The 13,098-nt window shown below is 39.1% G+C and overlaps 1 protein-coding gene across 2 annotated transcripts; it reads right to left on the bottom strand.

Annotated features, from left to right (window-relative positions):
• Nucleotides 1-4,210: 4,210 nt before the first annotated feature.
• LOC124299382 (oocyte zinc finger protein XlCOF6-like) lies at nucleotides 4,211-12,829 on the bottom strand. Of its 2 annotated transcripts, none has more exons than XM_046752583.1 (3): nucleotides 12,512-12,829; nucleotides 8,845-9,416; nucleotides 4,211-7,652 (listed from the first exon to the last, which is right to left on the bottom strand). In XM_046752583.1, the coding sequence occupies exons 2-3, from the start codon at nucleotides 9,400-9,402 to the stop codon at nucleotides 7,017-7,019; spliced, it is 1,194 nt and encodes a 397-aa protein (XP_046608539.1). In that variant the 5' UTR covers nucleotides 9,403-9,416; nucleotides 12,512-12,829; the 3' UTR covers nucleotides 4,211-7,016. The 2 variants fall into 2 exon arrangements, with proteins under 2 accessions (XP_046608539.1, XP_046608540.1); XM_046752584.1 differs by lacking the exon at nucleotides 12,512-12,829 and adding an exon at nucleotides 9,981-10,420.
• Nucleotides 12,830-13,098: the final 269 nt, after the last annotated feature.

The raw sequence follows: 13,098 nt of genomic DNA, 5'->3' as shown, positions 1-13,098 counted from the left end.
TAAGCAAGCACCTCTTCTAATGCACATGGAATATAGAATCAAATTGCCTGATCACGATTGGGTAATCGCTGAGCGTCATAAATTAATACCATCTGTTTATGCTGGTATCAAAATCACTTCCAATATGCTAGGACAACCGCAAGCCGTTGGATATTCTGGACCAACATACATCGCTATTCGAAGTGGAAAGCATAGTTCATCTACTGCTAATACTCATGCTCAGGATTTCGAGACGCTTCTCGAACTTGAAGAGTTTCGACCATTAGCTAAAACTGACCATGGACTAGTAAAACCAGTGGTAATCATGACGGTTGACGGAGGGCCAGATGAAAATCCGCGTTATCAAAAAGTCATAGGGTTTGCTATACAACACTTTAAGCGACATGATCTCGATGCATTGTTTTTAGCTACCAATGCTCCCGGAAGAAGTGCGTATAACAGAGTAGAGCGCAGAATGGCTCCTCTTAGTCGGGAACTGGCTGGTTTAATATTGCCTCATGACCATTTTGGGTCTCATTTGGATGAACGTGGCGTTACAATTGATGAACATTTAGAAAGATCTAATTTCGAATTTGCAGGAAAAGTATTAGCTGAAGTATGGAGTTCAATGGAAATTGATGGCTATAATGTTAATGCAAAATATGTTGGGGCAGGTGAACAAGATCTTCCTGATTTTCCAGACATTAAATGGTATTCAGAACATGTGCGTGAAAGCCAATACTTGCTCCAAATTGTAAAATGTAGAAATACAGAATGCTGTCGTCCAAGAAGTGGACTATTTAGATTACTAGACAACAGGTTTCTTCCACCACCTGTAAAAGTAAAACAAACAGTTGATGACTTGGTTTTAGATGAAGGAGGGCAATTTCTTAATCTTCCAGTCAATTTAGCTCTACGCTTAAGTGCTTCACTCAAAGATTTCCTGCAAATGCCCTACGATTATTTTTGTCCGACGGTACAATTGAGGCTATCAAGTCGAACATGCAAAACGTGTGGTCTTTATCATGCTTCCGTCAAGTCACTAAATCGTCACATCGAAAAGATCCATAAGAAAGTAAACACGCACACTGATAGGAAAGTTAGACCTGTAAGAGTCGCTGCTCGTCGTGCTAATGAACTGATGTGCATTATTCAAAATTTAGAGCACCATGATGTTGAATGGCTCGATGAGAATGACGTAGACATTCCAAAATCGGATGAAAGCAAGCAGACTCACAACACTGAGCAGCAATCGAAGCAATCCAATGTCATCGAAAACTTAGAATCATGGATTCGGGTTTCATGGACTGAAGACTGTTAATTTGAATTTAATATATGTACCAAAAATTTAAAATAAGTTTGTTATGTTAGTAAGATATAATATTTTTGTCCTTTACTCTATGTTGAATACCGTTTCAGTAAAATATAATCTCTATCCTAAATCTATTTTCTTATTTTTCAAATTATAATTATAATATTATAAAATTAAAAAAACAATACATTAATTGACAAATGTTTACGTAAGCATGGGGGGAGGGGGTAAGAGCTTTGCTTACTTTTGCTGACAAGGGGGATGGGGGGGTAAATAATTGCAATAAATCTGCTTACGTAATACTTGAACGGCCCCTTACTTCAAGATATATTCATTTGAAACAAAACGCCAATTTCTCAAATAATGAATTAAAAAATCTGAAAAAATTCACATAGAGTACCTTTTAGTAGTACTATGAAATAAGCAATTATGGGGCAGATCTGAGATGGTCGAAAAAAAAGTGGCCGGATTGACGGAGAATCCCTCATATGTCAGCCTAACGTGTGGTCAAAAGCACTTTTTAGGAAGCGTGTGATATCGAGGGCTAAAAACCATAAGGGCGTAAGCTACTATTTTCTAGCTTCCGATGATCTTACTGCCGAGGGGCATATCCTCAATTTTAATATGAAAGTTCCATAAACGGAAAATTAAGCAGCCCGATGAGTGTAAGTCATATACATTTTCGTCGCAATACCGTCAGAAAGGCGCAACCGCCAGAAAATACAAGCGTTACGCCCTTCTGGCATATCGCCGGTCGAATTTTTCCAGATTTTGATCACCTCCTTTCAGCCAGATGGGCGTAACCCTCGTTTTTTAATTTTCGGGGACTGTGGTTTTACGATTTTATATCTCGGAAGTAATAAATATTTTTGATGAAATTTACAGGATCAAGGGGTAATGCCCACGTGACCTCACTAAATAAATGACCCCGCAGAATCCTTATGGGAATTGACTTTCGATCGAATAATCTGAAATTTTAGTATGTTGTAGTACCTACATACGCTCCCGATCAAAACTGCTCTGGATAGATCACAAGTGTCAAAAATCCGTAGTATCCAAGATACGGGCCTCGGAGGTGGGAGTGTGCGAATTTTTTGTTTTCTCCGGATCATGCGATTTTTACGAATTACAAAGCTTCAAGTTGGAATTAAATTTCAATGTATCACTCAAAAACAGCACAGCCCATTGATACAGACTCCGCACGCGTGTGAAAAACAGGACAAGCCGATTATTGCAAGAGTCGGAGGGTCTCGTGCTTCACGCGAAATCTAACGTTGCTCCTCCTTCCAGTAAATCAGCGAGTTCACAGATAGAATAAATGCATTGATGGAATTTCTTTCTGCCTATCCTCACGAATCGACCGTGCAGTTTTTTAAGTCAGTTGTTTGATTTCAAGTCCCATTAAAGCTCTGTAATTCGTTGAAATCGCGTGATCCAGAGATACCAAAAAGTCTTCGTGACCCTCTTCCGAGGCTTGTATCTCGGAAACTAATGATTTTCGACACTTGCTCCCGTGAGAATTCTTGATCCAGAGAGTATAATATATGTACGACAACATACTAAAATTTTAGCCAATTAGACCGCGAACCAATTCCTACAAGGATTCTGCCGGGTCCTTTGATTACAGTCTATTGAGTGATTCCGAAGATATTACCTGTCAAAATTGATGATAAACACAATTTTTTAAATCTTTTTTTCGGTTTCTTCTATGCTTTCACCGCTCCAGTTTTGCATAGAGTAGCTTGAGGCCTCGATATCTATCAAATGGTTGGCGAGATCGGCTTCAAATTAAAAATATGACTCCAATGCCATTAAAATCTACATTCCCACTGATTTCAAAGTGAACTCGTACTTAGAATTTAGAAGATAATGAAGGTTCGCAGAACAGGTCGACCACTATGGATTTTGAAATGAATCTGAACACGTACTCAGGTGACATTTAAATCTAGGGACTTGAGAAAGATGAAGGGGCGGGGGGCAGCTATTAATGCTGTTAAACTCGGGCGGCCATTTGCCTAGAAATGGCCGTGGCAAGATTCAAAATGTGCATCAGATCGCTTCGGTAAGATATATGACATACGTACATACATTTGTAATAGACGATTCGAAACTCTTACAACGAGAAGTCGGTACTACAGTGGCGCTCAAAAGTCTTACAACGATATGAAATCCGTTGTTATATTGATCTATTATTTTCTTTATTTTATCTTTATTTTTTAGCAAACAAGAGTTCGTTTCCTACAGTCATGTAGAACATCTAATTTTTTCAATCAACAATTATATTATATTTGTATTTTATATTTGTTTGTAACTAACCCAATTACTATCTTTGTCATAATACTTTTGAGCGCTACTTAGGTCTAATTGTGCAGCATATGAGTTTACGGCGATACGGTTGAAAAAATTTGAAAAAAACTTGAGATTACAGTTTAAAGTTTCTACTGTAACATTCAAGTTTCGTCTAGTCGGAAAAATGACATCAGAATTCTTCGATCGTGCTATTTTTGGAGAAAGAATTAAACGATATGTTGTACGTTACGCCTACTCAAAAATGACTCAATGTGCTGTTCTATGGAGTTAACGTAAGAAATCAAGGCAACGCCGCAAATTACGACAAAGCAATTTATTACCATGTAAGTATTACGTTGATTTATATACTCTAAAACATATAACGCTTTTCGTCCCACGCATAGTTTGCTATAATTTGCTCATTTTCTAATATTTTATTGTAGTCCGAGCCCATGTACCTATTCGTACGTAATAATAATAATTTTTAATTTACTATGAATTGACTGAGCAACGGACAAATGTAAATAAATAAGGTTCATCACTTTATAATACGTAATCAACAGTGAACAATCAAGGGGGTATTTCAGTCTGGAAATTTCGAAACATATATTTATTTTTTTCGTATATCTTTATATCTTTGAAGTCGAATCCTTCACGCTCATCTTGAGCCAATATGATAGAAAAAAATTCAAGAATAAGACGAAATTACAGTTGTTTATAGGAAACGGTGCTCGTCGTGACTTTTCGGAGATCCGGGGAATCGGCGTGACGGTCAGTCGGGACACTTTCTAACAAAGAAAAAGCCAAGATGTTTTTGTGTCGATCACAAAGGTTCGAAAATAAGTCCCGGTAGACTGTGCAAATCTAGAAAAAAGTAGCTACCGGTAAATACAGTAATATGAAGCGATGGAAACAGCGAGCACGAGCACATCGACTGAAAAACTGAAAAATATATCGAGGAACAGAAATCAATGCCAAATTCGGATAAAGAATTTTACATTTTGTTGCTGCATTTTCGGCTATCAGTGATTAAGTAAAGAGCAAAGTTTGTGATGGCAACGTAGAGTTTTTTGCATTGAGTATTCGTGGGATGCGTTTTAAAATTCTTGTAAACTGTGAATCCTGCGACACAAGAGATCCTTTGAGCCCGCTTATCGGAGGTCACGCTTATGATATAAACGGTCGTATTGATTTCATCCTGAAATTGTTAGGACATGGCTTAGCTGGTATTAAAAAGTTTTGTGGTATCAGATTCATTTAAATTAATTACTAAGACCGCATATTCAAGTACAAATAAAAATATCTGGTGTGCGGCGAAGATTCTGTGTCATGAAAAAGTCAACAGCAGCAGCTCAGAAGTGTGCAGAACCGATTGGTCATATTGTTTTCAGCGACGAAACATGGAAAAAGAGAGGCTTCCCAACTCTGTGCGGTGTGACAAGTGTTATTTGTTATTATTCTAAGAAGGTGCTTATTATTGTTATCATACCTTTTTACTGCCAGGCTTGCACTAGCTGGAAAAACAAAGCTGACCGCAAATACAAGCCGGCGGCTAGTTGATTCATGAAAAGAATCATGATTCTAACCCTTAAAGTGTGCTTCCAGACTGGGATATCCCCATTCATGATAAATACTTTCGATCATACAAGCCTTTGATCATTTTCTAAAAAGTGCATTAGACAACAAATCGACACTTCCTTATTATTATTAGCGTCCCTTGTCACAGATACGCAGTTTCCACAGATCAACACGATAGAATTTATCTCTGCCGATAAAACAACACAATGTCGACTTGAATTCACTGATCTCTTGGTATTGCCAAGTAACTCTCACTCGTAGTCGGCATTTGGAAACGGTACTTGTCTCGCTCTGTGAGTACAAGTATCTCGATTTATGTCGCAAACCCTTAACTATACGAATTCTCAAATATGTGCAGTAAAACACACAATCGAACAATACATCAGACAATTGTCACATTCCCAAAACCTTCAGTGCAACATCAACGACCATGCTTCATAATTCATAGCATAATCAATCCACATGTACCTGTGATCTTTTTAATTACTGTATTCAAGTAATTGTACAATCACCGACGTTTTTGGTTTATATAGGCATAAATTGTAACCACAATACATTTTCTACACTGCGAGAATAACTGATTTATAACATTAACAGCATTGATCATACATTCTTCTGTCGTTAGAAATTTTCTGTAATATGGTTATGTACAAAATCTTGACACATGGTATATTATAAAGAACTATCGTGTCCTAAAGGCATTTTTCGATTATAGTTTTACAGGTATATTCAATTTTCATTTTCAATAGTAATATATGATACTCCTGTTTATTTTCTGTTTAAATTTCCTTTGTTGAAAACAATTGTCAAGTAGATAACTTCAAACTGAACTAGCATATAATTAGATTCCTTGGAATTGTCTATACTCTGACTACTAAGAATAACAGGCAGCAGCAGGAAAGGTGATCGTCCATCGAAAGAATATGCAACTACCGAGGTGAAAGACGATGATTAAAAAAATCCTAAAGGCACGTCAGTTCGTTTTAAATATTCCTTTCCAATGTGTATTGTTATGTTTAAAGTAGAGTAATGGAGCCAGTAAGCAACCGGTTAAAGTAGACAAAAACAACATTTAATTACCGTGTAGGTAGGTACTACAATGAGTGTATTGAAATTGCTATTCACTATGACATCTACCATATCTAGTCATGATGAGAACGATTTGAAAAATCGTAAACAAGGTGGTAGAAAAAAAGGTATTACAACCTGTCTAGATACTGTTTTGTACTTATAAATATTACTTTGAAACGTGCTCGGAAAGTTCAATTTTCGAAATCTAAGGAGCGTGCGTAAAGTGCCCCATTCTCAAACAATTCGGAAAAACAGCTTTGGCGCGCGCGCAGAGCTGAAATGTTCTATTGTCCACACTAGACTAGTTTTTGCGCATGCGTAATTGCAGTAACTGAATTTTCCGCACTGTATCTTGAGCATAAGTTAATTAGCCTCAATTTGACGCGCTGTGAGTTGCGCCTTCAGTGCTTCTCAAATGAAACTTTCCTTCACGGAAATTATATATATACAATAAATAGCGTGTGTCACGAATACGGGTAGACGATATCTGATTCGTGTGATTACTGGCAGCGCACACCTAGGCTCATGCTGCGTTCATACAATACTCGTGCGATAGCAGCACGCCTTCAGCCCACGCTGCAGACCTCAAATTCAACGAAAATAGCCCACTTTCCGCATTTGTAGCACTGTATACTATTCCTCGACCTATTAACAAAAAATTGATGGTACCACGTCTCCACATACCGAAATCGGAACAATGGTATCAACAATTAATGTTGGCATAAATTTTCCACTACACGCTTCGGCAATCTTTTGGCAAACGAATGGTGTAACAAGATTGCAGAACTCATGGGTTGAACTCTACAGGAACGAGAAGAGTGAACTTGGGTTGGTCGATCGAGGACTCCTCAGAAACGCAAGCGCTGATACTGTCCAAGAGATTCTGGACGGCATTCCGAGTTCCAGGATGTTTCCTCTTGATGTGCTCCCTGCGATGCTTCGCCTGCTTGAAGGTGCTCCCGCATATCTCGCAGGCATACGGTCGTGCGGCTTCGTGTGACCGCCTGTGACCCTCGAAGTGGCTCTTACGGACAAACCTTTTGCCGCATTGATCGCAATCGAATTGGAACCTGCCCTCGTGGGCAGCGACATGCGAGTTCAACGTCCATTTTGACTTGAACGTCTTCCAGCAATAGTCGCAACGGATTTTGTCAGGTGCGTTGTTGTTCGCGTTTTTGTCAACGTCCGCGATCGCGGGCTGCTCCGAAGCCGCGAACGTCTTCCCTTGAACCTTGTCAAGGTGTTCCTCATTTGTGAAAAACTCCTCCTCCGTATTATCGATCTGCGGTAGTGACCTGATGCTTCCCAAAGAAGTCTGTGCTCCAAGGAGGCCGCAGCTTGTGTGCTCCTTCATGTGCGTCTGCAATTGACCGTCGTCTTCAAACCTCAGACCGCATAGAGCGCACATCGTGGAAATTGATTTCTAGAATAAAAGTATGATCATTTCTCACTTATTAGATACCCACCATAATCATGTTCTCGTTGTTTAAATCACAAACTATTAATTACTTTCTTTGTAAGTTCTTCGTCAAGATTAAAAGTTCGAATTTAACCTAAAGAGTATTTGACAATATGTATCATATTCTGATAGAAACAAGTGGATCAGTGGTTTGAAACATTGCGGGGTGAAAATCACTATTCTGTAGGTTCATCATTATGAATAAATCATTGATTTTGAAATAGTCAAGTTTTTAAAATATGAATATGTTTCGCGTTATTATAATTTAATGCATTTCATATAATTCTGTAATTGCGAAATAAAGATTGTTCCGAAACATGAATCATGACCAATTTTTTTTTTCCAGTCAAATAAATCCCTTGTACATCCATCAAATCTATTTTTGTGTGTCATCACCCCATCTGGATGTATGAAGCTTCGATATTAAAAGCGAATCGTACATAAACTTCACGATATTTATAAAGCCCCCATGCGCGTTTAAAATCTTTGCATCAATATACAAGTTTCAAAGTACACATCCAATCGGCATCAGTTGAAAGTGTTAATCGTATCAGGCGACTCGTGGATGAAATGGTAATACAATTTGAATTGTAATCACTTTATGGAAATTATTGAACCTAAATTTCTCGTTAATATCGACAATATATGTACAGATATTAAATCGTCCGTCAATCATCTTCCTGTGAGCTTGTGTGTTTAAGACCGACAGATTCAACGTAATTTTCATTTCAATTTCTTGCGACATTCTGTATTCAGTGTAAAATACAGAAGTCGGCCATCCGGAGGAAAAATGTTTTAACCACTAATATAAGTTCAAATTTTAATTTTAAAGAAAAATGTTTTCAATTACTTGCAATAGGTTTTGGTAAGTCGCAATGGAAAAATGTATAATCCGCAAATCAAGACCACGCTAATGTTACTAGAGATTATTTTCAATCATGACATCATGCAGACACGAAGCATTTGGATTATTTTAAAATTCCATGACCGATGCCGACAGTTCAACGACACATAAAGAACGTTTCTTAAAATTTAATCAAGCCCAATTGCAAAATACATATCCTGCCTGCTTTCGTTTCTAATGAAAAGACTCAGTTGAGCCTCATATTTTTAACAGACATATTTTTAATCCAGAATCTACACTTAATTGCAATACCTTATCATGCGTTGCCAGATGAACCTTGAGTTTCTTTTCGTGGCCATATCTCTTCTTGCAAATATGACAAAGAAAATTCTGCGATTCCTCCTCGCGTTGATTCGTTCTGTCGTGGATCTGTGAGTGTTTCTGCAGTACAGCGTCGCTGAGAAAATGTTCGCCGCAGGTGGAACAGCGATGAACGCGGACGTTGACGGTGTCCGAAAGCCTCTCTTTCTTCGCCTCATGCCGAGCTATGTGTCGCTTGAGGTCGTGCGCCCTGGAGAAGGCCCTGCCGTAGCGACTGCAGGTGGGAAAAGGGCATCCCTTCGAGTTGTCGGCTGGTCGGGATCGTCCTGGGGCAGTTGCAGTGGCCGGATAATCCTTGCCACAATCGTTGCAGGCACTGGAACGCGCCTCCTCCGTTGTCACTTGGCTGGCCAACGTCGAGACCTGAGCCGACAGCGGAATCACGATCGAGATCGTCTCGTTGGATCCACTCGTCACGATCGGACCGACGTGGATGGCGGAAGAGCCGCCGAGTTTTATCTTCTCCGAATCCGTCGCGCTCATCGTCATCTTCTTCTTCTCGACTGTAAAATAAATGGTGCAGATAAATTGAAGGGTGGCCACAATTTTTCCTGAGTCAATTAACCCACTCAATTTTTTGCAATAAGAGAAAAAACAACGGGAAAACTCAAGTAAAATATAAGGATACTGTAGAAATATCCGTATCGATTTTTACTCACTACATTTTCATTATCGACATGTAATACGAAAACCCGTATTAATGAGTACCATTTCATCCTCGTAGCATAAAAGGAATTGAAACAATTGATACAGGTATGTGCTATATAAAATAGCCAATTTTGGTCTATTTCTACTCGATATTCAGCAAAACATACCTTAAAGAGGTATAGAGTACCAGAATCAGTTTATTGATGAAAATCATTGATAATTGTGTCGTACATTCGGAATGCCGGAGAGAACCAAAAAACTCCCTCAAACAACAACATGGGTTATTGGGTTTTATACCATCCTAACTGAATTAGGTTTCCATAATTCCTCGACTTTTCCCTGTTTCTCTGGCCAAAATGAAGCTAAAATTCCAATACATTTTTTTGACTTTCCCATCGCAAACGTTTTCTTGACATTACCCGGTTTTCCAATTTTTCTAGACGAGTGGCCGTCCTGTTCCAGTAATATTTGAACTGCGAATGATGTCCATATTGTCCTAAATCGAGATTCTTAAGGTTCGTGTTAACCGATCGGCAAAAAACGCTTACCAACAGCTTGTGGAATTAGATTCGTTGGAAAGCAACTCATGTCTACACCTTTCGGAAGCGCGTGTGGTTACCCATTGCAATTTGTTGATAAAAACGAAAGTAGGCGGCGAAGATATATAAGATAAACTTTATGACCAGGGGGTACATCTGAGAAGAAAATCTTTACCCATTTTCTTCTTCTATTCTGTAACTTAATTCCCGATCCTCACTTTCCATCGGCGCGACGCGACGCCCCCAATGACTTCTAATTATTAAACCTGTTTTTTAGTTGTATATGAATTATCCATGACGAAATTTGTTTCTGCGCAGGTAAGAAACATACAGGTCGCATTTTCACATATTTTATGGGCATGGATCACAACTTTAACCTACATGAAGTGGATGTCATAGTTAGTCTTTACTGACCGAGTAAAATTTCACTAATTTTGACCATATTATTCACGCTTACGCATCACTGAAGCGAAAAAGCTGTAAATAGAGCCGTTGTACATGAAATGACGTTTAAAATAAAGCCAAGAAATGTATTATTGTAATTGAATAACACTTATCACTGGAATGAATATTCTGCCATTATTCTTGAGTAAAACATAAAGTTTTTGGATATTTTTATTTGACATTGCATGTAGAATGGCGCTACGTACAGCTCTTTGCTTCAGTGATGCTTAAGCGTGTATGAGTCTAAATACGTGTAATTTTCCTTGGTTGCTAAAAACTGGTATGTTATACGGTATGACAAATAGCGACCATTGAATTAGGTGATGAACTACATCATTTAAAAGTTAATTAAAAATTATCAGGAATAATAGTTCGAATAACATAACTAACAGTTTTATGTAGTGGATTCCAATTTCATTAAAAAAATTACTGTCTTTTTTCCGCGACTACTCGTAAATAATACTAAAATACATATGAAGTCCAATATGAACTATCGTCGCTTGAACAAATGTCAAACAATTGGAAGTTAAATCACTCTAAAGATAATTCAATATTTATTTGCTTGACGGATGTTGAATGGTGTGAATATTTTTAAAACATACGATTCATCGACAGAATATAATTTTCATACAGCATCGATATGATGGCGATGAGTCGTTCTTGCTAGCATACAGATATTCGTACACATGGAGAGATGAATGTCAAATTTATTTTGAAAAGCTACGTAACGCCACCTGTATACAACTACAGGTGGTCGCAAGATCCTGCTTACGTGATACAAAAAGACTATTGACATTATAATTATTGAAAAGCGTTACAAAGAAACTTATATCCAAGATTATGTTGAAAATAGAAAATATTTGAAAAAGATTTGCGAACGATGAAATGTACCTCTACATGTATTAAATGTGACTGTCAATCTCGCAGGTTGTTATCACAGAACATGGATGATCAAACTCATAACAATATTACTTTAGTGCTGTATAGATAACATTAGGATTCTACAAATACTGAAGTTATGATATAAATCCTGTCAAGTATGTGCTGTTGTATTTCAATTTCAAATGGAAGATGACGCAACTAAGTGTTTATGTAGTGGCACAAGACTTCAATGACGAGTTGTATTTCACGCGAAAGAAAGCATTATCGATTAAAATCTAAACATACCGTCTGATGATGATTTGCTACGAGTTTCTGTGGAATATCGATAGAATTCTAGCGGCACCGGATTATGCTGTGTAAAATCGGTGACAGAATTGCAGTGAAAATATAGTATCATAAGTAGAATATCCGCACTAAAGTTTAGTCAATATCGCACTCGATGACGGATTTCAATAGGCAGGGAAGCGGATGATCAGTTGTTCTAAATACGTACAACTGCCTCCGTAACGGTGAAATAGTGCTTGGCGCCATTGGATAAAGCAAACAGTCTATGCTCAGCGAAAATAGCTATAAAGACCACGTCTCCGTCTGACATTACGAAAATGATAACCAATCGCAACTGTCTTACCCAAGATCGTAAACCAACACAAAAGTCGCTTCGGGAGTCTGAATATTAGATTTAAGGCGCGACGAAGACGTAGTCGACATAAAATGGAAGAGCAAGGTCTGAAAGCAGGGCGCTCCAAATCAAATAAAGTCCCATGTACACCACGTTCTGGTCACACGTGCATCACGGTGGCAAATCAGCGATCGTTGTCAGTATCAGCGAATCATCGAAAAGGATGAGGTGTCTCAGGAGGCCTTGAAATGTTTAATACGTATGTATGTATGTACATGGAGAAGCCCGCGTACGCACGCAACACTCGGACGACCCTGAGTGTAGGAGAAGTTGAATATCGGTGGTACGGTAGGCAGCGAGAAGTAGGAGAAATCCACAGCCTCACTACATAAGCCGCAAGAGCCGTGGTCAACGGTCTAACGCATCCTCCAGACGCGCGCCTATATGTATAGTCTACGTGACTCACCGTTATTCTCTGGCCGCTCCCGCTGCCAGCTGCGATGGTTTCGGTCTGATCGAGGGGAGCAGGCCAGCCGGGCCAGCCCCAGGTGCAAACGAGGAGTAAACGAGCTTTGCGACAGGACGGTTCCGGGGATTGTTAAACGACCACGGGTGAATACCACGGGAGACCTCGGGATGCGGCGGCGAGGGAGAGAGTCTACCGTTTGCCTACTACCACCCGTCACTCACTTTCTGCCGCCCGAAGAAAGTGTGCTACTGCGCTGTGCGCTGCGCCGTGCCGCTAGGTATCCAACACACAAGTCAACTCGAACGGCGGCGATCGTCCGAACCGAAACTCTACCCAGGGCCGTGAGCACTCGGCACCGAACCCCGACCAACTCTCGAAATCCCCCCATGTTTACTTTGTTGGAAAAAAAACCGTCAGAAGTGATTGGAAAATCCGGGGTCTCACAATCACCTCACATTAACCGCAGGCTTAAGGAATTTGAATCCATTCTTTGTCTCCAATACTTTATAATAATAATTGGACGAGAATCGTTAAGTGTAGACAAAGGAGATGTTTCTAGAAGTATAAGATTTTTATTTTAACAT

The sequence above is a fragment of the Neodiprion virginianus genome, chromosome 2 (assembly GCF_021901495.1).
Source record: "Neodiprion virginianus isolate iyNeoVirg1 chromosome 2, iyNeoVirg1.1, whole genome shotgun sequence".
NCBI lineage: Eukaryota > Metazoa > Arthropoda > Insecta > Hymenoptera > Diprionidae > Neodiprion > Neodiprion virginianus.
The sequence above is the reverse complement of the archived record's forward strand: the minus strand, read 5'-3'. Positions and strand labels throughout refer to the sequence as shown.

What these genes read in the sequence shown, in the direction of transcription:
- LOC124299382 (XM_046752583.1), bottom strand. Translation starts at nt 9,402, where the DNA reads ATGACGATGAGCGCGACGGATTCGGAGAAGATAAAACTCGGCGGCTCT. An exon ending in ATCTGGCAACGCATGATAAG is followed by an intron (nt 7,653 to 8,844) that starts GTATTGCAATTA and finishes CTTTTATTCTAG; the next exon opens with AAATCAATTTCCACGATGTG.